The sequence below is a fragment of the Xiphias gladius genome, chromosome 15 (assembly GCF_016859285.1).
Source record: "Xiphias gladius isolate SHS-SW01 ecotype Sanya breed wild chromosome 15, ASM1685928v1, whole genome shotgun sequence".
In the NCBI taxonomy this organism is placed as follows: Eukaryota; Metazoa; Chordata; class Actinopteri; order Istiophoriformes; family Xiphiidae; genus Xiphias; species Xiphias gladius.
The window spans coordinates 31,191,719-31,217,504 of NC_053414.1; the positions used below are offsets into that span (position 1 = coordinate 31,191,719).

General features: G+C 38.9%; 2 protein-coding genes across 2 annotated transcripts in view; one reads left to right on the forward strand and one right to left on the reverse strand.

Moving 5' to 3' along the window:
• Nucleotides 1-1,108: 1,108 nt before the first annotated feature.
• On the reverse strand, nucleotides 1,109-17,919 carry asb5b (ankyrin repeat and SOCS box containing 5b). Its single transcript, XM_040145721.1, has 7 exons — nucleotides 17,702-17,919; nucleotides 10,174-10,253; nucleotides 3,623-3,730; nucleotides 3,277-3,430; nucleotides 2,878-3,012; nucleotides 1,746-1,937; nucleotides 1,109-1,632 (listed from the first exon to the last, which is right to left on the reverse strand). The coding sequence occupies exons 1-7, from the start codon at nucleotides 17,820-17,822 to the stop codon at nucleotides 1,505-1,507; spliced, it is 918 nt and encodes a 305-aa protein (XP_040001655.1). The 5' UTR covers nucleotides 17,823-17,919; the 3' UTR covers nucleotides 1,109-1,504.
• A 3,232-nt stretch (nucleotides 17,920-21,151) lies between these two features.
• The window catches only part of spcs3 (signal peptidase complex subunit 3), an 8,881-nt gene continuing 4,246 nt past the window's right edge, over nucleotides 21,152-25,786 (forward strand). Inside the window, exons 1-2 of the mRNA XM_040145728.1 lie at nucleotides 21,152-21,422; nucleotides 23,621-23,694. Of these exons, the coding sequence (XP_040001662.1) occupies nucleotides 21,280-21,422; nucleotides 23,621-23,694 (217 nt within the window). The 5' untranslated portion in view covers nucleotides 21,152-21,279. The remainder of the gene's footprint in view (nucleotides 21,423-23,620; nucleotides 23,695-25,786) is intronic.

Below are 25,786 nucleotides of genomic sequence, written 5' to 3' on the forward strand. Positions count from 1 at the left end.
AATGTTGCCTGATAAATGAATTATTCTGTATTATTTTCACTTAATTGCTTAACATCCCAATTTTAAATATTCAACTTGTTTCCCTCAGTTTCTGAAATTAGTACACAGCAGGGCTTGTCGAGAACCTGTGGATATTAGAGACGAGGTCTGTCTGGTTCTTCAAACTACATTTGTTAGGTGAGTTGCGGGTCACTTCACCTAACAAAAAAGGAAGGAAGCAGCAAGCAGGGAATGAAAGTTGGAATATACACACGACTGAATATAAAATAATGAAGAAATAACAGGCAGTGATTATTTTTTAAAGTATTAGAATAAATAAATGATTGTATAGTGCTGTCTGTGTGAATTCTGCAGTCAATTGTTTAACACTATGAAGACTGCATGTGGAGCGTTTGGATCATAGGTGTGTACAGGTAAATATAGATCATCTTGAGACCTCACAGCATCAGCTCTCAGACGTCTTTCAACAGGTCACCATTCTTTAGATATAGGACCTCAGGAAACACAAGCTAGCATCACAGCAAAACAAATAAATTGTAGGGTACTTCTCAGACGCTGTGACTTGGACTAGGAATCTTCCTAGACTACTTAGTAAAGGGTTTTTAATACTACAGTCAACCACAAAAAATAATTCACATAATGAAACCAGTGGTGGAATGTCACTACTACTCAAGTATTTAACAATAGATTTGAGGTACTTGAGGATTTTCCTTTTTGGGCAAATTTATACTTCTATTCCACCACATTTCAGAGGGCAATATTGTACTTTTTACTACACTACATTTATTTGACATCTTTAGTTACTAGTTATATGTTATGATATGCACACAAAATATATGAAAGGTTTATAATATGCTTTGCTATAGATTAAGGTAACCAACAATATTTAAATGTAGAACTGAGATGATTAGTAGATTAATCGATTAGTCAACAGAAATTAATCTGCAACTGTTTTGATAGTTTAGGTAATTTTTCATGTGAAATGCCAAAATGTGTGTGGGAATGCATTGTATGAATGTGTGTGTGAATGGGTGAATGTGCCATGTAATGTAAAGCGCTTTGAGTGATTGATAAGACAAAAGAAAAGCGCTGTATAAGTAGAGTCCGTTTACCATTTATTCACAAAATGACATATTGCTTATGCTTAATCAATAATACCGTAAAGCCAAAGTGAGTTCAAAGTCTGGATCAGCTGTCAATATCAGTGGGACAATTATCTGACACTACTGAATAAAAATTTAAAATAGAGATTGTGGCATCACAAAGGCAATGCATGATGTACAAGAGTACAACTGTGCAACAGAGTAAATCTTCATTGTAGTTTAATATAACAACGGTTATGACGATGTAGTAGCCTAAGTCAACCATACAGTATAAACCATGGTGATGATATGTTAACATGAACTGTGTTTAATTAGGAGCTTGGCACATCCAAATTAAAAATGTTACAGAAATGGCAACTGAGTTGTAGTTGCTTTTAACTGTCATGCTGTATGTGAGCCCTCTATGTGTGCTCCAGATAGTGAGTGAGCAGTGAAGGCAGAGGAAGGCAGGGGAGCTGCTTCAGTCTGGATCGACCAATCAGATTCCTGATCTGGAGACGGCACAACTGGCAGAGACTCCTTGGAGAAACTAGAGAGAAACAGAGTAATTTCCTGTTACTGTTCTGATATAGTTTGGCTTAATTTTCATGTGGTTCTAAACATTAGTATTGAGAATCACCTCAGTAGAAAATATTGCAGTACCTTCAAATGCCAGTAGCATCTGCTGTGTTTTTCCACCAGGAGGCGCTAGCTCCACAGGTCGCTGATTGTTAGTGTCTTTGAGGTTGACATCAGCTCCATAGTCCAGTAACACTGACACCTGATCAGCACTGTCCTGTCTGACAGCAACATGCAGAGGACTGTCACCTCCTCTGCCTACATTAACATTGGCTCCTAGAAAAGAGAGGGAGAAGAGGAGACGACACAAAGAGAGGAGAGGGAAATGTAATAAATGATATTAAATATAAATGTAGTTACAGTGTAGATAGAAAATAACAGAACTACACACAGAATTTAACTTCAATGCAGTGGGACAGAGTACAATTGGACCCTTTGTGCAGCAGCACAAAGTTCAAAAGAATACAATAAAATATCAAATCCCAAGATAATCCTGAGGGGTCACAAAATGATTACAAGGAGAAGAGAGAAAAAAGAAATGTTTCTGTTGCACAAACTTAGGTTTTTGATGTCCTCTCATCTTTGCATTTTTATTGTTAAATACTACCTACTTTCACCTCTTCAGGCCTCTAAAAACCCTTTAAATCAAACAACCCCAGAGTGAAAAAAATCACTCTTTCGTGGAACTGCTCACAATTCATGGCCACGTTGAGGCCATAACCTGTGATGACAAATCAATATTAATTTAAAGGGGTCACAAGCCAAAAAAGTTCAGAACCACTGGCTTAGAGCATTGGACAGTCAACTGGAAGAACAACAGATTAGAATTTTGGGATGATTTTTGGGTGTCAGGAAAACTACCACCTTAGTATTAATCTGCCAGGAATATAAAGTAAAGTGTATTCTAACTTTGGTCAGAATTTTGTACATTCTGACCAAATTTAAAGCTGAATTAAACAATAATTTCTATATTAACACATAATCAAAACATTCCCTTTAATGTAAAAGCGTTTCTAGTGCTGCAGACTGAGAATCACAGCCCACTTTGCAGCATTAACTTTGCAAAGCTTTGAGCACATTGGCCAAAGCTGCTCATTTTCTGAACCTAAAAGAATGGTGGCTCATATAGTACAGTGGGCACCTGCTCCCAGTACAGGAGGTAACACGGGTGTGCTACAAATTGAAATGGCAGAAAGTTGCAGTAAATGACACTCACCTCTGTGCAGCAGAATCTTTGAGCAGTCTGTGTGTCGGTGTAGACAGCTCATGTAGAGTGGAGAACCCAAGTAGGACACTTCATAGTCTGGATCTGCTCCATGAGACAGTAGGGACTCTACACACTGGCTGCTTCCTGCACACACACACACACACACACACACACACACACACACACACACACACACACACACACACACACACACACACAATGATGAAACATTCACAAACTTTTGAAAATGCCACCATGCAGAAATGTGATGAGTCTTTCAGCCAAAATGTGTTTGAGATATTGTGCATGACAGATGGACGGCTGGACCAACTATAGCTACTCATGACCCCTGGATACTGAGCTGCTCGGTCATATACTAAATACAAGGTTTCTGTCCTGTGTATTTACCTGTCTTGCAGGCCTCATGCAGAGCTGAGGGGAAGTGTGTGTGTGGCACATGTGTGTGTGCTCCATTCTGCAGCAGTAGTTCCATACAACCAACACTCCCAGAGGCACAACAGTTGTACAGAGGAGTGACAGCATCGATGGTAGCAGCATTCACCTAGACACACACATAAATGTGAGCAATACAATATAGTCAGTGTATCTACTAACACACACACACAACACACACACACACACACACACACACACACACACACACACACAGTTTAAAGGGTTAGTGACAGAGCTGTTTTTCAGGGTGGACACAGAGCAAACATAAAATAATGGTGGTGATGAGAAGAATACTTACATTAGCTCCAGCATTTATTAATGCTCTAACACAGGCTACATGTCCTGACAGGCAGGCTTCATGGAGAGGGGTCACATGATCAATGGTGACAATGTTGGCGAGATATCCCTAAAAATTAAAAGCACACAGCGTTATGACTGTATATGTTGAAGAAGCACACTGCCTTGTTTGAATCAGTCTTTCTGTTTGACTTGTTTCAGTCTCTCTGATTTGACTGAATTCTGAGTAAATGATAGTGACTAGAGTATTAGCACATTTCCCAGATTCCGAGATTTCTGTCTTTAGGGCTTGAATTTATCTGCCGCTTGTAATCTGAAAAACATCATGCCAAAATCCATGTAATACTGGTTTAGCCAGCAAACATCAGCATTTTTTGGCCCCATATATTAGTAGCCTCATTGGGCCCCCTTCCCCTTTTGATATATCTATTGTGACACCTGTACAAATAATTGAATCAGCAAATGCATCTGCAGAGGTTATTAGTGTAATCAGTCATGAAGTGTTTATAATGAATTCAAGATAGTCAGCATGATCTTTGTATACGTCATCCCTCTTATGATTACTGTATAAAGCTTTCACTATGAGGTTTTACAACATTATAGAACATTACAGTTGTATGCAAAAGTTATGTTTCTTGATGCAAATTCCATATTTGTTGATTTTTGAAGTAAAAAGTAAATCTAACCCCTGCAGTAAACAGACCCTTACATCAAATGTTAATGCACTGTTAACAGTCTCTCTCTTCCTGACTGATGAATTTTCACTCACTCTTTCTGCAGATCACTTCTGAGATATCTTCAGAAGTGATATGCACACAAAGCATATTTAAGATCTACCCACAGATTTTCAGCGATTATCAGGTCAGAGGGCTGTGTGGGCCTTCCCAAAAGCTTCAGATTGTGTTTCTTGAAGTAGTTCATGGTGGATTTTGAGTTCTGCTTTGGATCATTGTCCTGTTGTAGAAACCTGCCTCTTCAATTTCCCCTTTCTTGACTGACTGCAGAACATTTGTATCCATAATCGGCTGATATTAAGTGGAATTCATTCTTCCTTCTATCTGCGCAGTGTTTCTTGTGCCAATGGATGTCACACAACCCCAAAGCAAAATATATCCAGCCCCATGCTGAACAGTTGGCAAAGGGGGGGGTTACTAAGTACTGGCTTAGTAGGGGGCCCAAACTTTTGCATATAACTGCATGTCTGTCACTGTTTTTTAGGTCTTTATCATTCCCTGGGCATTTTGATTAGAATATGAATTTGCAGAATTAAGGTGAATTAGGTTCTAACCAGTGCTAGCCCAGCTCTGTTGCAATGTATAAGTAGTATAATAAAACTTTAGAACCCTAAAGGCACTATTCATATAAATACAAAAAGGATAGCCCCAGTATTAAAACTGAAAACACAGGATTGGAACCTGCTATCATTCTCAAACTGACCTACTTCTGATTCTAATATTGTTTTAGATAAAAGAAATAGTCTGGTAAACTATTTATTCAGCCAACAGTTGTTACTTATAATGCTAAAATGTCAAGTTTCAAAATTGTTGATAAAAAACAAACTTATACTTCCAGACGTTTTGAGGGCCCTGATCATAGCACAAAGCTTTTATATTGATTATTCAGATTCTCATTTTTATTATTTTTTTAAAGGCATTAAAAGGAATGCAAAGTTAAGTCCTACAGTAGATGCTAAAAAGTTCCATTTTGTAACTCAGTAACATTGTTCAGATCATATTAACATATTTTAAAGAGCTGTACAAATTGGTACAGTATATTACACAGCTGTGACACACATCAGTTATTCTTTTTATCAGAGATTTGAATTTTTTTTACTCACAAAGAAGGTCACACAACAAAGGAAAGTATCTAGGATGTAGTTTTGTACAATGTACTCTCCAGCAAAGGAGAAGAATAACCCATGTTCGGACTAAAAATAAAAACAGATTTCTGTATCACATTTAGTGGTTTATTTCTCATATTTAATGTTGCAATAAAGTACATGAGACAAGGTAATTTGATGCATTCAGGTAGGCCGAGCTTCAAAGCCTAATGCTAAAATGTGAAAAGTATGTGGGAGCTGCCAGAGTACTGAAAAACTGATTGAGTACTATAAAGCTAAATGGAAAGAAATTGAGCGAATGATAGGAAAATGAAAAGTAGTTAATTCAATAATTGGTGATCCCTCACTTTCCAACCAGCTCTACGATAACAATAAGCTGTAAGTTATTAGTTCATTACAGACATGGAATAAAACACTTCAAACGATTCAATTCACAGACAGCAGCTGAAATTTTCAAATGGTTTGCATATGACCCAGAATTTCTACATGGTAAGCAAGACAAAATATTAACAGGTTGGAGCTCCAGTGGGCTCACAACAGATTGCACTCTCTTAAATCAAGGTAGAATAAGGTATTTCCAGAGGATTAAGGACAAATTCAAATAGCAGAATCATTTTAGATATTTGAAAATTTAAGATTATACAAAAAAATGTAATAGTGAAAAATGAGCTACAAATGTTTATGATAGCATATGAGGATGGACCTCGTAAAAAAGGTCCTTTCGATATTATACTCAAGTCCGCTGCAACTAAACAAAGAAAACACATTCAACATTAAAACTAAATGGGAGACAGACAGCAGTCTGGTCATCACACAAGAGAAGCAGGTGGAGATATTTAGACAACAGTTGAAAACAACAAGCTCCTCCTCAGAGAAAATTCACCTGGAAGAATGTTATTCATTATTTCTGTAGCCCTGCCCAACACAAGTCTTATACATATCAGACTGAGTGCTGGAGATCTTGTGGGAACAAAAAATCATTTTAATATTTTGGAGCTGTCCCTCTGTGGCTCTGTTTTGGAGTTAAATTCATAATATCCTGGTAACTGTCGGAAAGAAGATTTCTTGGCCTCCATTTTGATAATCAGTGAATCTTTGAAAGTGATTTTTGAAATAGAAATGCCAAAAAGTTGATGGTCTTGGGCTCATAAATGTGAGAATTTGCTGCTTTCCTTTGTCTTACCTTATCGTACACCTTATAGACCACTTTATTAAGTACACAGGTACAATCTAATGCTGCCAAAATTATCTTAATGAAGCTCATGGTGTTCAGTTTTTGGGGACATTGTCAAAAATGCGTAAATTTATTTAAATGTTAATTATATATTCACACTTTTTTCTAGGGCCTCCAACCCCTAGATATCTGGGAGAAATTGCCAGGCGAGTCCCCACAAAAGGGGGTTGCTCAAGGTCTTCTGGGTCAGGATCAGACATGAAGCTAATGGGCTTGGGAGCAGGAACCAGTAAGATGAGATTTCACCTAGTGCTGAATATTGGGATGGCCATTTTTCACTGTTTTCTGATGTTTATAGAGAAAAAGAGCAAATTAATTGAAATTTAAAATAATCGCTAGTCGCAGTGTTATTTAGTTTTGAGCTGACGTACCTGATTAAAGTGGAGGAAGCTGAATGGAGGAAGGATAAATAAACTACCTGTCAAAAGTTTTAGAACACCCCCTTTTTTCCAGTTTTTATTGAAATTTAAGCCCAAGATAAAAATAATTAAAAAAAAATGTTTAGATCACCAAAAACTGAAAAATCATGTACATTTTGTTTGGTCTGGGAGGCAGACACTCTCTCCACATTTAAGAGTAGGCTTAAGACCTTCCTTTTTTATAAAGCTTACAGTTAGGGCTGGCTCAGGCTTGAACCATCCCCTTGTTATGCTACTATAGGCCTTGCCAGGGGACTTCCCATGATGCACCGAGCTTCTCTCTCCTCCTCTTTGTCTCCAACTGTACGCATTCATATGGCATTAATGCTCGTTACTAACTTGACTTCTTTTCTCTACCGTAGTTTTGTGCTTTCTCATCTCTCTCCTCTCTGTTCCTCTCTCTTTCTGCAGGTATTTCTGCCCCTGCTGCTAAAGAGTCTGGATCTGTGACTGCAAACCACCTACTGCCCCCATGATCCCGCTCAACACCCACGGCTTCAAATATAATGACTATCAACTATTATTATATTTCGTTTTATTAGTATTATTATTCACCCTGTTATTATAATTATTAATTTTATTATTAGTCTCACTATTGTTACACATCTTTATGTTACACGTCTACTATGCTATGCCCCCCCCCCCTTTTTCTCCCTCTCTCTCTCTCTATCTCTCTTTCACTCTCAACCCAGCCGGTTGGGGCAGACAGCCGCCCACCATGAGCCAGGTTCTGTTCAAGGTTCCTTGCCCCTGTCACCACGTGCTTGCTCATGGGGGAAGGTTGGGTCTCTGTAAATATAACTATAAAGAGTATGGTCTAGACCTGCTCTACATGAAAGGTGCCCTGAGATAACATCTGTTATGATTTGGCACTATATAAATAAAATTGAATTGAATTGAATTGAATTGAATTTTATAGTAAAAAAGGCCTTTTAAGAAATTTAAGAAAGAAGAAATTGGTTTAAGAAATTGGTTAACTTACAGCTTTTCTGCAGCAATGGAAGTAAATTAAATTCCAAAAGATGTGGTCTATACACAGGCAGTGTTGGAACAAACTGTGTTACTACAACCTCTGATGCGTTATTAGGACAATACTATACTACAGGAAGTAGTACTGTATATTGCTATCAGAGTTGTGAGAAAAAGGCAGGAAGACAGACTGGTTGGTCAGGGATTCATCCTATAGCAAGATAATGACCCAAAACATTACAGGAAAAGAACTAGACAGTGGCTTCAAATGATGGAAGAGCAGCACAGTCTCCAGACTTAAATTAGCAATCTCGAAGATTTCAGTCCTGGCTGATTTGGCGACATCTTTAGTTACTGTTAGCAACAGCAAATGCTGTTTAATACTACAGGTCAGAGAATTCTGGGTGCAGCAAAACAAACTATTTCCAGTTTAATGAAGAAGTCAGGCAATAATTGGCCTGTTTCATCATTCTCTGAGCAACCGTGATCTGATTTTATGCTGCACATGGCACAAGTCTGAACAGCAGGGCACAGTGAAAGGAGTTGGTTACCTCGCTGAGAGGTGTGTGGCCTGTCGCCTGCAGCTCTTCATCTAACAGCTTGTGTGGCTACTCCTTCTTGTTCAATTACTCCCTGCAATATTTCAAACTGATCACCTGTCCAAAAATGCCCAAAATGACTTTTGTATTGTTTTGTAGATACATTTTTGATGAACGATAGCTGTAAGTGCTAAGTTCACTGACAAACACATTGCATTTTCTTTGACTATTTCATAATAAAAGTCAACTTGTATTAAATGCATACAAGCATAGTTAAATGCTTTTAATGTGAAGCTGCAGCAGAAGGAAATGTTCAGTTTGCATTAGCAGTAACTTAATACAGCATTTTTTGGGGGGGGGAATGTCACCACAGAACCCAGTTCATAATACTGCAAATATACTATAAATATTGCAATACTTTCATCAATGGGCCATAGGCTCAATCACAGTTGTGTTACCTCATTCGGTGATAGATAGTGACTTAACAGACATTTATTTGAAGGACAAACTTCGAGATTGACACTTTAAACCCCATTGAGCTGAATGAGTCAAAAATTGGGATTAAATTTAGGGTTTAAGATTCTGTGATTCCTTTTTTTTTAATCTTTGTTATATATTTGTTCTATACTTTAATTTCAGAGTACGCTGAGACATTACACAATGTAAATTTCAGTAACAAATGGAAAAATGTAGGTGTTTTAAAACTTTTGCCTGGGACTTTATTTGTTGAGAATACTATTGGTGGCTTGTAATAAATCCCTAAGAAATGGCTGCATAAAGAAATACCTTGTGTTCAGTATTTACGTGACGGAGAAAATTGCCTTTATCCTGACAACCCAAAAGGAAACATTTGTTGAGAACTGAACAAAATTGATTGTTTATAGGGATGGGACGTGTTTTTTTTTTTCAAAATGTTTGATACATGATGCGAGGTTCACAATTTGATTCAATCATGATACAGTTAAAAATTCAATGAGAACAAATTATGACTGTGGAATACTTCTGCTTTATTCTTCTTTTTTTCCCTTGTCTGGCACTAGTTTGATTTAATATGTAAAAAACAATCATATATGCAATAAAGTCCAAGTAAAATTTCTCAAAAATATGACAGCTTTTAACAATTAAAAAAATGGTAAAATAAGATAAATTCTCAAAATAAATTAGGTTAAAGAAATATAATCTGTAATTAAAATAGAGCTTAAAATGAAAAACAAAATGTCCAAACTCCACTTTCAAATATAGCTGACAATTTCTACTGTATATGCAGACTGATCCATTGCAGGGTCAACAAAGCAACTAAACACTTGAATTATCATCTGACTACAAAAAAACTGTCAATGTCCAACCGCCAGTGTCCATATTTCTTGTGTTGTCTGTCACCACAGAAATTTTGTGATATTGTCTGTCCAACTCCCATTCCACTACAGCCAGTTTAAGGCCTCATGCAAAATTAGCTCCCATATGCCATTTAAACAAAGGGTGAGTTTACGAACTTACAGAAAGTCTTTGTCTTGTTGTGTGTGTGTGTATTTAAGGGTTTAAGGGTTTTACCTGCGCCAGCAGTGTGCGCAGGGCAAGCAGTCGACCCTGAGAAGCTGCTTCATGGAGAGGGGAGCGATCTGCCCAGGATCCTGGACACACACACATACAGAGACAAGAAAATAGACCATTTTGTTAACTGACATACCAGCTGAGTTGTATTTATAATACATGTTCATTAATATTCTCTTGTGCCACTGAATTTCACATGTTTTAAATTCTTTTTGTAAGATTTGAAAATTTCTGACTTTGGCAACTCCCAGTGGTAGTATCACAAAAGACACTTTGATAGAGAGCAAAGTAAGCTGGCAATATTGCACTGATTTTGACCAGAACTGTAATTTTACTACAAACCATAAAGAGTCTACAGGGGCTTTAAAGATTATTTTTGGGGTATCTGACTGCCTTTCTCATGCATTCTATGGTGACAAACAACAGTTAAAAAAAATTTTAAATAATTTTTAAAAACTATTGCTGCGGCTTTAAACAGCAGTTATGGATTGTCAGGAGGATATTCGCATGATATGTACTGACTATGAAGCCAATGGTACTGGGCTAACCAGAAATGTACCAAAAAAGTTTACTGCTACAGAACAAGCAGACTTTTTTCATCACATTTCAAAAAAATCGATCCAACATCTCCTTTCTCATTTAGCAAATTTTAGCATTTTCATTTAACAAATATATTTCTCCTTTCACCATTTTGCTGCATCAAATATTGAAATGGGTGAGTGACTTTCTGTGAGAGTACAGTCTGGCCAGTATAGACTTAGCTGACTCAGGCCCCGTGTACAAGGAGCTTACTGTTTAGGCCTACGCTATCCACCATCATCCAGGCCCAGCCTCCTCTCGCAATGTCTCCAGCCACCTCTCCTGCGGGTTCCACCTGTGAGCCTCGCCTCACAGCACCTGAACATTACTCCAGGGATCTGGGGGCAAGCAGGTCATTCCTCACGCAATGCCCGCTAATCTAATCTTCAGCCCTCTTCGTTTCCCACATGATCTCTCTGCTCAACGGCCGAGCAAGACTCTGGGGAAGTACAAAGTTGGAGAGGCAGTCTCCTATGTGCTCCTAATTCAAGACATTCACATCTGAGCGGAGGAAGATGTTAAATCCCACAGCTCCCAGGAGGGAGGCAGCATGGCCTGCTGAATTTTTGCCAGATGAGTGGCGGACTACACCACTGAGTTGTGGACAGTGGCAGGAGAGAGTAAGTGGAACAATCATTCTCTGTATGATGCATGGACTTGTTGATTATAAAAGTAGCTACATGTATAATTTTATGATTAAATCTCTCTCACTATTCGCATTGACCTCCAAGAGCAGTGTAGAGAGAGTGGAGCCCATCAACTCCCAGTTCTGTCCACGTGTTTCTCTTGTTACTCTGACTTTGCTTCAACTGCCTACCCTGCCCCTCGCCACTGTTCCCAGGAATGTGGCCAGTCCAACCACTTCCTCATTATCTGTACAGTAAAAGCCATTGCTCACCAGTAACAGTCAAGGTGCTGATGAGCTGAACCGTCATCCCAGACCAGGTGCATTCGGTAGCAGTGTTCATCAACTCTGGTGCCATCGCGACTTCAAGGACAGAGGCCTTGCCCCCCCATTGGAATTGGAGTTGGATCCCCTGCTGGAACTCTATGGAACCTCGATGGAAGTGTCAGGTAACCACCAAGAGACTATTGACTTACATGTGAATGATTGACCTCAACTCCCGCTCATCCTGGGTTATCTCTCTGCTCTCAGGTGAACCAGTGGGGCTATTCCTCCCACCTGGCCTGCCATCCTGGGGTGGCTTGCACCCTGTCCCTCATAGGTCAGTGCTTCTGGTGGTCCACCATGGAGGCTGATGCCCAGTAGTTTGTGGCCACATGCATATCTGTTCACAACAGGTCTTTTACCAAGCTCTTGCTGGGGTCCTTCAGCCGCTGCAGGCCATATCTCCCAGGAGATATGGGACAACTTTGCCCCCATGAAGTGTTGTGCCTGAATACGTGCACAACACTCTGCCCAGCTCCTTCCCTGACCAGGAGAAAGAGGTCAGTGTTCCCTCTATCCAAGCTCTCATTTGCCACTGTCGTCGGACCTGCATGAAGCACCAGTCAGCCTACTTTTGTTATCTGCCCGTTAAACGCTAACCATCGCCGCACCCCAGCCTCTCACTATTTCTCTTGGGATAAAGTGTACCTGTCAACTCATGACTTTCTTTTGAGGGTGGAATCATGGAAGCTGGTGTAATGTAAAAATTTCAATACTATTCACATTTTACTATTCACCTTTTATACTGTAGTTATATTAATCTATGGAATGCGCTGATTGCTCACTGTTCCACTGGCATTCAGTGATAAAATGATGCCAGGCGATGGCCTTCATCCCTGCAGCTGTGATGGAACAATTCCTATGTTGTGTGTCTTATCTCTTTGAAAAGTTACACAGCAACCCCTCCATTGTGTACTCACTAAATTGTATAAATGCCTACTAAATGTTGTGCTCTTTGCTGTTCTTAATACATTGCTCACTGGCATGCATTGCTCATTGCTGTGTGACCTTTGATCTCTGTGTGCTATATTAGTATATCCTATATAGTATATGGAACAGAAAGAATTGCCACCACACTGGCTTCCTGCTTTGCTGGACCCCTCCCCATCTCCAAGGTAATCAACCCTGCTGTGGTCCCCCTTCAGACTCCCTCAAGCCATCCCACCTTCCATGTCTCCTGCGACAACTCAGTCGAGGAAAACGCCCTTTGATGTTCTTGCCTGCCTGTTAAGTGCCTGCATGCCAACTTTGCCTCTTACCTAAGCCCTTACCAGCTCTTGTCTGTACTTCCTTTAAATAAACAGTGTTTCCCATTAATTACCTTGACTGTGGCGGCCATGTCCCGCCACCATTTTATAATGAACCAAATATTTTTTCACAGTTCTCAGTTTTCCCATACATTGATTTATTTGTCGCGGCCCGCCACAATATCATCGTTGAACTGCACATATTGATTTTCTATTTCTTTTCTGCTTCTAATGGGTAAATTATTTCTTATTTCATTTTAGAGCTTCATGCAGTGCATTGATTCGCTCAGCCTCTCTGCGCTACATGCATGTGCAGGGACTGGTCTCACTGGCCAATCATAGTATATAACTAGAGACCATCTTGTGATTGGATCACACCAGCCATGATGCCTGTCAACATGTTGACGTTCCAACTCATGATTACTCAGTTGTCATTACTACATTATTACACAAGTACTCAGTAGTCATTACTACATTATTACATGACTACTCAGTACTCGTGGGTCGGACCACACCCATCTTCGAACTTGGCTTTCATTTTGATCTCAAATACACACATGAAAGTTTTGTGACTGTATCGTGACTGACCCGACTGTATGGTAGAGAGGCTATCACCTTGACAAAATCTGTCCACAGACAGACAGACATATAAATACCTGCTAAATCACTCAAAACTACTTCTGTGGTAGTTCCTGCTACAGTAGATGTCTCCAGGGCCACATTTGTTAATGATGACACACACACAGACTCACAAGGTGAAACAATACCAGCCACTCTGTCACAGGTGGTGCCCTAACCAGCCCAACCAAGTCAGTGAGGGTTGTTATTTGACACAACGTGAAGCAATGGAGCTGTATATATTGTTCATTTATTTATTTGTCACAAAGTACTTGGCAATTCAATTATTTTCAGTGGAGCACCTTAATAAATAGTAATAATAAAATAATTGGTGAAGGTGTGTCGTTTCATATACCATGAGATAGTAAAAATCCAATCCAAGATGGCCAGTTGGAGGAATGGATATATGTGTTTAAAAGCTTATCAGAGGCAAAACACAGTACAGCATTTCGTAACCCTCACTGATGGGATTTTACAACTCTGGAAAGTTATCACAGCACAACTGTTTTATCTTATCGCCATGACGATCTCAAGTAAACATTACAAATAAAGCATTCACATTAAAAAGTAATCCATCAGGAATGCGCGCTTGCATGATTGGCCAATGCAGCACCTTGCCAGATGATGTTACGTTGCGTTGCAGCAAAAGTTGAACAATGTTTTTATATCATCAAAACCTTAAAGATACAAAGAGAGATGCTAAAATCATATAAACTGTACATATAGTAGCTTTAATTAAAAAAATCTAATAAAGAATATAATTGTTAGTTGTAGCCCCACTCATTTTGAATGAAGGGAAAATATCTGTTTATATAATCTGTAGCAAGACCTCAGCATTGCTTCCTGTAGTTATATTTAGTACTAGTGAGGTCTTTCTCAACAGCTGTGGCAGCAGTAACTGCACTCAGTATACACTAAATAAACACACATACCCATATCTCCAAGGACCTCTACACCTTTTTTCTTGTCCTTATGTAGAGTCTATCAGACTGAAGATCACCTTACAGCCTACACTGAACACTGACAACACACTGCAAATACTAAAAATGACTACTAACTAGCTTACTACCTCACTGAATAACTAGCTCTATAACTGACTGGCTGCTTCTGTCACAGGGAGAACATCTTATCACTGCGTTCAGATCAAACCTTACAAATTAGGTTTTTAGACTAAACCACGGAATCTACCAAGAGTTTATCTACCAAGAAAAACATGTTTAAAAGTCTTCTTATTATAATAAGAAGACTAAGAGTGAGGCAGAGGCAGGCAGACATATTTAACTTGTGTGTGAGGTAATTTATGTCCCTGGCCTCCTCTTGGTGATACATGCCAGCAGCCATTTTGGAAAGGTCTTGAGTAACAGCAACACTTCTCTCGCTTTATATCAGACATTAACTACCTGTCTGAATATCATTCTCTCATCTTATTTCCCCTGTTAACCTTTTTCCTTTCATATCGTGCTATATTTATTTATTTAAATATTATTTTATTTAAAAATTTTGATCTAAGAAATCTTTACCAAAAATGTTTCTGTACTTTATATGATTATGTATTTAAAAAATGAATATTGGCCGGTATATTGTTATCAGGCCATAGACTAAAAAATGCCCACCAACAACTGACAGTCTAACATGTCTGTGCTGTACCAATCAGAGAGCTATGGAGACTGTTTAGATGAGGACTTTACTCAGCACCTATCTAAACTATCAAACCCTATAAACAACTATTTTACACTCCCTAAATATGTGGCAGTGACCAACAGCACCCCCAAAAATTCTCCATTTCCTTTAATGTTTTTAAAGTCAGTACAGTGCAGCTCAGTGATCAGCTCAATCAGGGAGCATACCTAAAACTTAGTGTTAGAGATACATTAAAATATACATTTACTCATTTGGCAAACACTTTTATCCATAGCGACTTACAAGTGAGGGACAACACTAAAGCTTCAGTACAGTGCTAGATCTATTGAAAAGACAAAGTGTGAGGAGATCAGGTAAAGAATTGCCCCCAAAGTGCACAGTAAGTGCTAGTTATGCATGTTAGGGTGTTAGAGTTGCTAGGAGAGGGGCTGCTCTCAGTAGAGATGAGTCTTAAAGGGACTCTTCAAGATAGAGAGGGATGCCCCTACTCTGATAACATTTGGTAGCTTGTTCCACCATCAGGGAACTACACAGTCTGGACTGTAATTGCCTCATGTGCAGGGATGGCAATGCCATACAACGTCCCTTGGAGGATCGCAGCGGCCAAGAAGAGCCTAGGCTGGGTGGCATACTGTGTCAGGTAAGGCCTGACTTTTCTTATGTTTTATAGTGCAAAGTGGCACGACAAGGAGACAGATGCAACATGGTCAAAGGTGGATAGCTGGTCATCAAACACGACACCCAGGTTTCTCGCAACCTTGGCGGGTTTGGACAGATGAAGAGGCCATTTTAATGTTGATATTGTGATGGAGAGATTGATTGGCCGGGATGACAAAGGGTTCAGTCTTAGAAAGATTGAACTCTTAATCATACATTTTACAATGAAGCTTGATTCTTCAACTGTATGGCCAGTTTCTCCATATCTGTTCAGAAACTGACTTTGGTGGATTGTTTTGAGATTTTTTAAGTATTTTTGGGGATCTCATGCCTTATATTAGACTTGAAAGCAAATAGAAAACAGGAAATGAGGGAGAGAGTGACATGCAACAAAGGTTCCCAGCTGGACTTGTATTGGGGACGCCCTAAATACTTAGGTCACCAGGACAGCCCTTCGTGAGAAATCTGGCTTCTCCAACACTGGCAATCCTGCTCATTTATTTTCACCATCCACAATGAACTAATACAGTCAGTAATATTAAAGGTGAACTCTGCCGATTTTCCACCTAAGTGTGTGTCTCTAGGTATTGGGGAGTACTACTATGCAGTATGAACATGCATATGGCCCTGTTCATACCCTGTTCATACCTGGCATTAAGGTGTCGAAATACAGGTGTCAATGCACCAAAGATGCATTGAGGACGCGTTTGAGATCCGATCACTCAGACCACATTTGGAGGTGGTCTGGGCCGCATCGAAGGACCGCCTACTCAACTGACATCCTCGCCTCGCCACAGTTTCATAATGAACCGAGAATATTATTACACTTCTCACGGGGTTTCCCGTACATTGATTTATTTGTACAATATTGACTTGAATATTGATATTATTGATTTTCTATTTTTTTACTATTTCAAATGGGCAAAATATTATTTCATTGTACAGCTGTGCGCAGCGCATTTTTCACTCGGCCCCTCCTTGTTGTTCCGCTCTCTCTCTCTCTCTCTCTCTCACACACACACACACACACACACACGTTGACAATGGACCATCTGTCATAGTCGGACAAGCTAACGCATTTGGTCTTTGCAAACGGAAATAATGTACGTGTTTATTTGCATATAGAGCGGGGAAGTGAGATCCGATCACAAGTGGTCAGTCTAGACACATGTGGAGAAGCATTCTAATGCCCAGTGTGAATTGACGCACTTGGAGCTGTCCAGTTCTGATCGGATCACCCAAGACGCATGTTAATGCCATGTCTGAACAGGCCTATGTCCACAAGTGTCAACTCAGCGTTGACTGTTTCTGAAGACTACAAGTCTGAAATGAAACAATTGAATTGTGGGTAATATAGATGCCAAGTCTTGAAAGAAAATGTACAAAAAAAGTGTGCATCTGACAATATTATGGTGGAGTACCCTTTTAGAGGGACAGTTACATCGGTATAACACGTAAGCTCTCCATTGAAAGAAGTTGTTTACAGCGGTTCCACAACAGTTTTCAACTGTGTCCTCAGTTTCGCACGTTGACCATAGACGGCCCAGCCATATACTAGCTTTTGACCTAGTCTTGTTTCAATTTGGTATGGAAATGGACAGAATCAGGCTGTCAAGATTTATAAATATGGGGAATGAAAATTGGTGTGACGCCCCAGCATCAAATGTTAAATATACAGCCCACTGAGCAGCCAAATGTAACATTATGTTACTTTACTTAATTCTTCACTGAGTTTTACAAGCCTGTACTAGCCTATATTTTCAAGGTTGGACGGATCTCTATGTTTCCCCAGCAGCATAAACAGCCTGTACTTTTAACCACAGCACAGTGCACCGACCTTGGCTGGTCAGAATGCCCCAGCAAGCCCGCTTCCTCCTCGTGCCCTGTTCGAGTAGCGGTCCGGGCTCAGCGCCTCTTTTCCGGGACACCTCCGGAGCTCCCGAAGGAACCTCTGGCATGTTCTCACGGCTCGTCCTGACGCTATTACAGCTCAAATAACACTGACTGCGACAGTTGAGCAGGAGGCGAGCTAAGGACAGGAGAGCGACTAGAGCAATGTGATTGGCTAAACGGCTTTGTTATTGTTGTGTTAAATGCACTTGACCACCTCACATGCGCTCCCACGTGTTGACGAGGGGGGCTATTTTTGTGCTTTAAATGTAGCAGCCTGCACACAGCCGTCAGCTTTGTCTATGTGGTGTATGGGTTGCGCGCGTGTGCGTGCGTGTTCTTGCTATGGCTCTGGTATACTGAAAGCATCTGATCAGCTGTAAGTATTAGTATTACCACACACACACACACACACACACACACACACACACACACACACACAATACTGTAGCAGTGAAACTTAAGTTGCAGCTGCTGTAGATACAGACTGGAGCTAGTGACTGTAGCTTCCTTGATCTGATAGCTTAATTTTCTTATTTAGAACAATAGATTTAATTGTGTGCATACTTGGTCACGGTAAATGTAGTTTCTGTGAGAGAGTCTATGCTCAAGTTTCATAAAGCATAAAATATTATGATCTATTTATTTATTGTACAGAATATGAACAAATAGAATTGTGTCAGACTTAATCTGTTGCAATGATGATGTTGAGATGTGTGTGCAATTTGGTGTGCTGGGCCAGATGGTCCTGGCTTTTTGAGGTCTAAATTATACTTCCTCTCTGGCTGTCAGGTCAGAGTCTATTTAAGCCAATGTGACAATTCATTTTGTTAATCTTTGAAATATCTTCTCAAATGGAACCAATGCTGGTCATAAGAGTAAATGCTGAATTGCAACAATGATTCAGTAAAATTTATAAAATGAATATATAACGGAAATCAGAGTTTATCTCTTCCACTACTAACAAACATCCCGACACATTTGCTGTGCAGCAAGTGTTGTGTTAGTGCCTGTTACATGAAGAAGTTTTAAACTTGAAAATTCAGTAATATAAGAGTCAAATCACAAATACAATATCTATGGATTATCAGTATTATCATTTATTCTTCAGTAAGGCTATATGGATGTATTGTAGTCTTCTATGGCTAGTGTTATACTTTCCACATCCATTAGTATGCAAGGTTCTACTAGGGTCAACTAGGGTCTGAGTGACATAAATTTCGTCATCAGAGGGTGTACACGAGGCTCTGTGTGGACACCCGTTTCCCCCCCAATTTGTAGTGATTGCGCTAGCTTCTCTGGGGTCACCATGCTACAAGGCCACCAACTGCGCATGCACTGGAAAACCAAGCAACCAACCAAAACCAAGCAAACTCCAAGTGGATTAGAAAGTAGTACAATCCGAACAACTATGCGTCGTTGGTGTCCGCAGCTGTCCATGTGCAATCCGCAAGGGAGTACAATTGAGGCCAATCAAGACTCCTTCAGTTGGCACCATGTGCCCGCTGTTGCTCTTGGCCAAGGGTGGATTACCAATTGGGCAAAATGGGCTGTTGGCTAGGGGCATCAGACCCTTTGGGGCCCTAAAAGCCCAATATTCACACCATATGGCGTTTGATTCTACATTCAATAACCTCAAACAAGAGGTTGGACCAACAATCATAAGTACAAAGATGTTTAGTTTCATAGAAAACTAAGGAAACAAACAAATATTAACATTTTAGAAGCTGGAATCTTTGAATATTTTTTGGCATATTTGTTTAACAATGACTTAAACACATAACCAATTATCAAAATTGTTACCAATTAATTTTCTCTCAATCAACTAATTATTTCTGCTCTAGAGTACTGGTTGGTTTCCAGGTTCCTGGGGAAATAATGAAACTGAAATATGTAGTGCGGTCAGTAGGGGCCCAACAACAAATGTTTGCCAAAAAACAAAATGATGCCCCTAGGAGGTTAATCTGGCACTGCTGATGGCATTGATATATTTGTGATAGCAGCAGGTAGTGGTGTCAGGGGCAAAGAAAACATTCATTGGACACCATTTCATTTATTATACTACAGTTAAGTAATTTATTGAAGGACTTTGCAGCACAGTTCACCTGGCTGGTGTACCATCAGTAAGTGAGATTTGGAAAAACTGAATAGTTTGTTTCTGCTTGGCTGACTTTGATGAAAACTCTTCAAAAAGGTTTTATATTTCTGTCAAACGCTTTATTAGCTCATTTATTCAATGCTTTTTTTAAAATCAGGTATCTTTTTTTTCACCTTCATCCCTCAGAATATCCCAGGCTCTGATGGAATTTGTGCTGTATTAAAATAGAGGAAGTTGCCTATTAATTGCCTTTTAATTCTTGTTATGAAGATTTAAAAAAAATAAATTAAACTTGGAAATCATTTTGGACAACTGCTAGGCAGATGATATATTTACTCAATAAATGCTGTAATATTAATCATTAAAATCTCAAATAATAAATGTAATCCAATAATTTGTCATATTATAACCATGATATACAGTAAATCATATATATCTTTTTATACATTCAGTCATTTATCGAAATATGTCTATTTCGTTTATTTAATATGTCTTATTATAAATAAAAGACTGCTTAATAAACTTACTTTTGCAATTTTTTTATTTTTTTATTTTGTGTATGCATACATACACTGCAACTGTACGCTTTCTGTAATCCATACATGAATTATTGTACATGCCATGGACGACACCATGTCCCATATTGTTCTTGAATGTGCTATGAATAAAGTTTTGACATCTTCCGCTTACTCATCGTTCGAATTTAAATTTTTTTTCCTATTTCCTGCTGCTTCAAGTTACGGTGATAAACACAAAAAACGGAAGTAAATATTTTTAGCCTTCCACAGATGAGAGTAAAAAAATCTTAAAGAGCGACACCATCACTGTAGCGAATTGAATAAATCTTTTCATTACAGCAGACTCTTTCAAGAGTCTTGTCTAAAACTGGTGTATTTGTTTTCAGCCTGTCTCACACATTAGTTAAATAGATAAGGAGTGAGAAATGCCGATTCTAATTTCCCACAGACCAAGATGTTATTTTCAATTGTCTTGTCGTATCTGATCAACAGTCCAAATACCCCAAATATTCAGTTTACTATTGGGTGTGACAAAGAAAACCATCAAATCCTAATATTTGAGAAGTTAGAAACAGCAAATATTGGACATTTTTGCATGAAAAATTTCTAAAACAATTATTAGGTTATCAAAATAGTTGTTGAATAATTTTCTGTCAATTGACTAATCGATTAATCAACTAATCGTTGCAGGGTAATCCTATTACATTTTTTTTCGATGACAGAAAATGGTCCAAAGTCTAAAATACAGGTGACAGTGGTTTTATTTTGAAAGGCGTCAACGGGAAGTAACCCCTTCATTCTATAACACTTGACATCACCTCTTTGTGCAACGCAGTAAGCTAACTGTGCACATCGTGTGTGATACAGCTTTATTCTTCTCATATCTGTGGCTGTAGCTGTCATTTAAAGATGAATACGGTTCTGTCGAGAGCTAACTCTTTGTTCGCCTTCTCTCTGAGCGTCATGGCAGCCTTAACTTTCGGCTGCTTCATCACGACAGCTTTCAAAGACAGAAGAGTTCCTGTGGACATCCACGTCTCAAAAGTCATGCTGTAAGATTCATCTGTAGCAACTGTTAGCATTAAGCGGTTCCATGTATGCACCGTGGTATAACTGTGTGACATCTATTGCTGATGCTTTCTTAGAATGCACACGATCAATGAGCAGTTCAAATCCGTTTTTAAGATGCTGCACTGGGTGGATAGACAGCCCGCAGAGCCTTCTTCAGCTGTTGGGCCAGGTTTCAGTTTGATTTGTTCCATACTTGAAACTCTATGGTTGTTGGACTTTGACTTGGATTCCTGACTGAAATTTTAGCAGCATTGTCTGGGTTTTGAACCGGGAATTTAACCTGAATTTAGAAGTGCTTGTAGATTGATGGTCGTCTGTGAACTGCTTTATTGAACATCTCAGTCTCACACGGGCAAATGGATTCATCACATTCAGGTAGAGATAGGGAAATACAGCAAATATGTTGAACTATCAAGTACCAAGAGTTGTCACTAATTTTCTTGTTAACTTACTTCTTGATACGACGCTGAAGCAAGCTTCTGAATCGACAATTAAAGGGGAAGTTAAGTTACAATACTGAGCGACGATTCTTTGTTTTCTGCACCTCTTACTGTTGTGAAAGTTTGTTAGACATCCTAGTTAGAGACTTAACCCTGTTCGAAACCTCTTCCAGATTTGTGAAACCCTTATTTTATTTATTATTACTAAAAAACAAAAACAAAATAGCAGTTTATCTGTGTTTTCTCCATCCAGACAACAGTAGACCAGGTTTAATTAAAAAAAAAAAAAACACACATTTTACTTACTAAACGTGGACTTGATTTATAAATAGACTCCGGTAACTGTTTAAATCTCAATTTAGGATTTGTTAAACCCTTATTCTATTTATGAAAACATAAAAAGGCAATTTCAATTTTTTTATTTTTATTTTTTTTATTTTTTTTTTGCTCCCATAAATAAAATAAATGTTTTACAAATCTGAAAGTGGGTTTCAAACAGCGTTAAGGCTTTAACTACAATGTCTACCACCCTTTTACAACAATAAGTGGTGCAAAGAATGGAGAGTCGGTCGCTCAGTATTCAAGTTTCCCCTTAACTGTCGAATCAGAAGCTAATTTCAAGCATTATCTTAGTGACATAATTCCACACATAACTAACATACCACCACACCAGCTGCAGACAGTGATACTTAGAACTCACCTGTAGCTAACATCTGACCAATGGCATATAAATGGTAAATGGTCTGCACTTATATAGTGGTTTTCTATTCTTTCTGACCACTCAAAGTGCTTTACACTACAATCCCCATTCACACATACATTCATACAGCACTTTTTCTAAATATGCAGTGCCTTTTCTATCACTCTCACACCGATGATACATCAGGGGCAATTTGTGGTTCAATATCTTGCCTAAGGATACTTCAACATGTGGACTGGCGGAGCCAGGAATTTAACCACCGATTAGTGGATGACCCGCTCTACCTCCTTAGCTACAGCCACCCACATATCTTGGGCTAGAAATTAAGGACTAGAAAGTAAGCTGAATGTCTTTGGGCAAGTAATGTAACATTACCGGACACACAACTGTGACACAGGCACCTGATTGCTAACTAACCAGTTGGGATAAGCTATCACAAACATTAGCAAATGGGACAAAACAATACTGACCTACTGGCTCTGTGAAACATAGTAAAACTGTTAACCACCTGTCAAAAAGCAAGTTCTTTATACAGCTTCATGCATTTAACTCTCAGAGGTCTCTTTTTCAGCACACACACACAAAGGACAGCTAGCGGACCGTGAAGAGATATTCTCTGAGTTTAGAATAGCTGAATATACCTTTAACAGATTAACAACATTAACTAATGCATTACAAAGTGCTTATGACACAACCGTAGACATTTAGTATTTCTCTCACATGTTCCCATTGAATTTCAATAAACCATCATCTGACAGCATGTAATTTATGAATCAAAGCCGCTGTATATACTGACAGAAGTCATAGGTATTGTCATAATCTTCAGTCTCTTTAATCCCAGCATATCCCAAATCGTTTACCGTCTCTCGCCTGTGTTTTCATGTCATGTATTCACCAGCAGCTCTGTGCCATCAGTCTGCTTGCTGTGTTTTAACTTACACTTTAGATTGGATGCAGGTCTTCCCTCAGATCTCTATCCTGTCCTGTTTCCTCCATCATCTCTCTTCCTTCATCTCCCTTCTCTCTCTCTGTTTAACAGGAAGAACGTTGATGACTTCACAGGACCCAGAGAGCGCAGTGATCTGGGTTTCATCACTTTTGACCTCTCAGCTGATATCCTTTAGACTACTACTACTCAAAATTACATGTACTGTAGTTAACAATACATGTAAGAAGAGGTAAAGTAAATTAATTTATGAAGCACATGAAATGTTGACCAAAGCACTTTACAAAGAGATGAGAATTCCAATCAAATAAAAACATAGACATACTTCAGAAGATATAAGTTAAATAATAAAGGCATAGAAAAAAATATTTTGGTTAACATCATAAAAACAAAACAGCATTGCAGAGAGAACAATTTAAAAAAACTGACTGTAACCAGTCTGGCCTTCATGATGAGTATTAAAAGGCTAAAGAAAAAAGAGAGAGGTCATTAGACAGGTTTTATAGATATAAATGGAGGGGGGGAGGTCTAATAGTGAGTGGCAAAATATTCCACAGGTTAGCACCAACAACAAAAAATGCCAAATCACATCTGGAATTTAACAGGGCGTATTGAATGAGGAGCAGTGATTGGTCAGCAGATCTGAGGGATCTGGAAGTGGAATAGGGGATTTCAGAGATAAAACCTTAAGCCAGTTTGTGCAGTGCTTAAAAAAAATAAATAATCTAAAAATGAATTCTATAGAATTAGAAAATTAAAAGCCACTTAAATCTGACAGACAGTTATGATACACATATATTTAGATTAATATTTAGATTCAGTGTTACTTACACTTCCCCAGGATATCATCATCTCTGCTGTCCATCGTGAATAAACTTCCATAAATCTTCTCAAAAATTTTAGAAAAAAAGACACTCCTTTATAACTTCAGAACTTGGCTGAGAATCATCAGAATCATCATGTTTTTAAGTTTTATTCAGTATCACAGTAATCCGGTGATAGTTGTCTTCACATCTGTGGGTACAGCAGATTGAAAAAATATGAACAAATATAGGCTAAAAAAGAATGAGGCTCAAGTTTGAGCTCACAGCTATCTCACTGAATCTGTGGCAACAATAAACTTCCTGTTTACATCCCTCAAACTATTATTGGAACTGTAGTTCCACAACTTAAAGCACAATTTTCCCTCAGAAGTAACACAAACAATAATAAGTGGAATGACACTATCAGTTAGTAGTGGGAAGAAAAAGTATGTGAACCCTTTGGAATTACCTAGTTTTCTCTGTTAATTGTTCATGAAATATCTGATTTTCATCTAAGTTACAAGTATAGACAAAGACAATGTGCTTCAGCTAATAACACACAAACAAATATAATCTCTTGTGTCTTTACTGAACACATCCATTAAAGATTCCCAGTGATGGTGGAAAAAGTAAGTGAAATCTTGGATTTAATATCTGGTCGAATCTCCTTTGGCATTAGCAACCTCAAAGTAGCTGCAGATCGGACCTGCACAACTTTCAAGAGGAATGCTGGACCATTCTTCCTCAGAGAACTGCTTCAGCTCAGCCATATTCTTACGATGTCTGGTGTGGACAGCTCTCTTGAGGTCATTCTATAGCATCTCTATTGGGTTAAGATTTGGGCTCTGACTGGGCCACTGCAAAAGGTGGATTTTCTTTATTGAAGTCATTCTGTAGTAGATCTATTTCCATGTTTAAGGTCATTGTCCTGCTGCATCACCCAACTTCTACTGGGCTTCAGCTTGTGGACCAGCCACCCTGACATTATCCTGTAAGATACTTTAATAAAACCTGGGAATTTTTCTCCTTGATGCCTGGAAATTTGTCCATGCCCAGCGGCAGCAAAGCCCCAAATCATGATGCTCCCTCGAGTGCTGCATGTTGTTCCCAAACAATTCAGCCTTAGTTTCATCAGTCCACAAAACATTTTCCCAGTAGTGATGTGTAGTATGAAGGTGCTTTTTTGGCAAACTTCAGGTACAATGTGATTTTTTTTTTTGGGAGAGCAGTGGCTTGCTCCATGATGTCCTGCCATGGACATCATACTGCATGCATCCATACACCATACATATGGTGGACTAATGAACAGAGATGTTAACTAGCTCCACTATTTCCTGTTGCTTTAGGCCTTCTTTTTTAATCTGATTGAGCATTCTGTGGTTTGCCTTTGGAGTCATCTTAGTTGGTCGCTCCCTTCTAGGGAAAGGAGCCACAGCATTAAATCGTCTCCATTTAT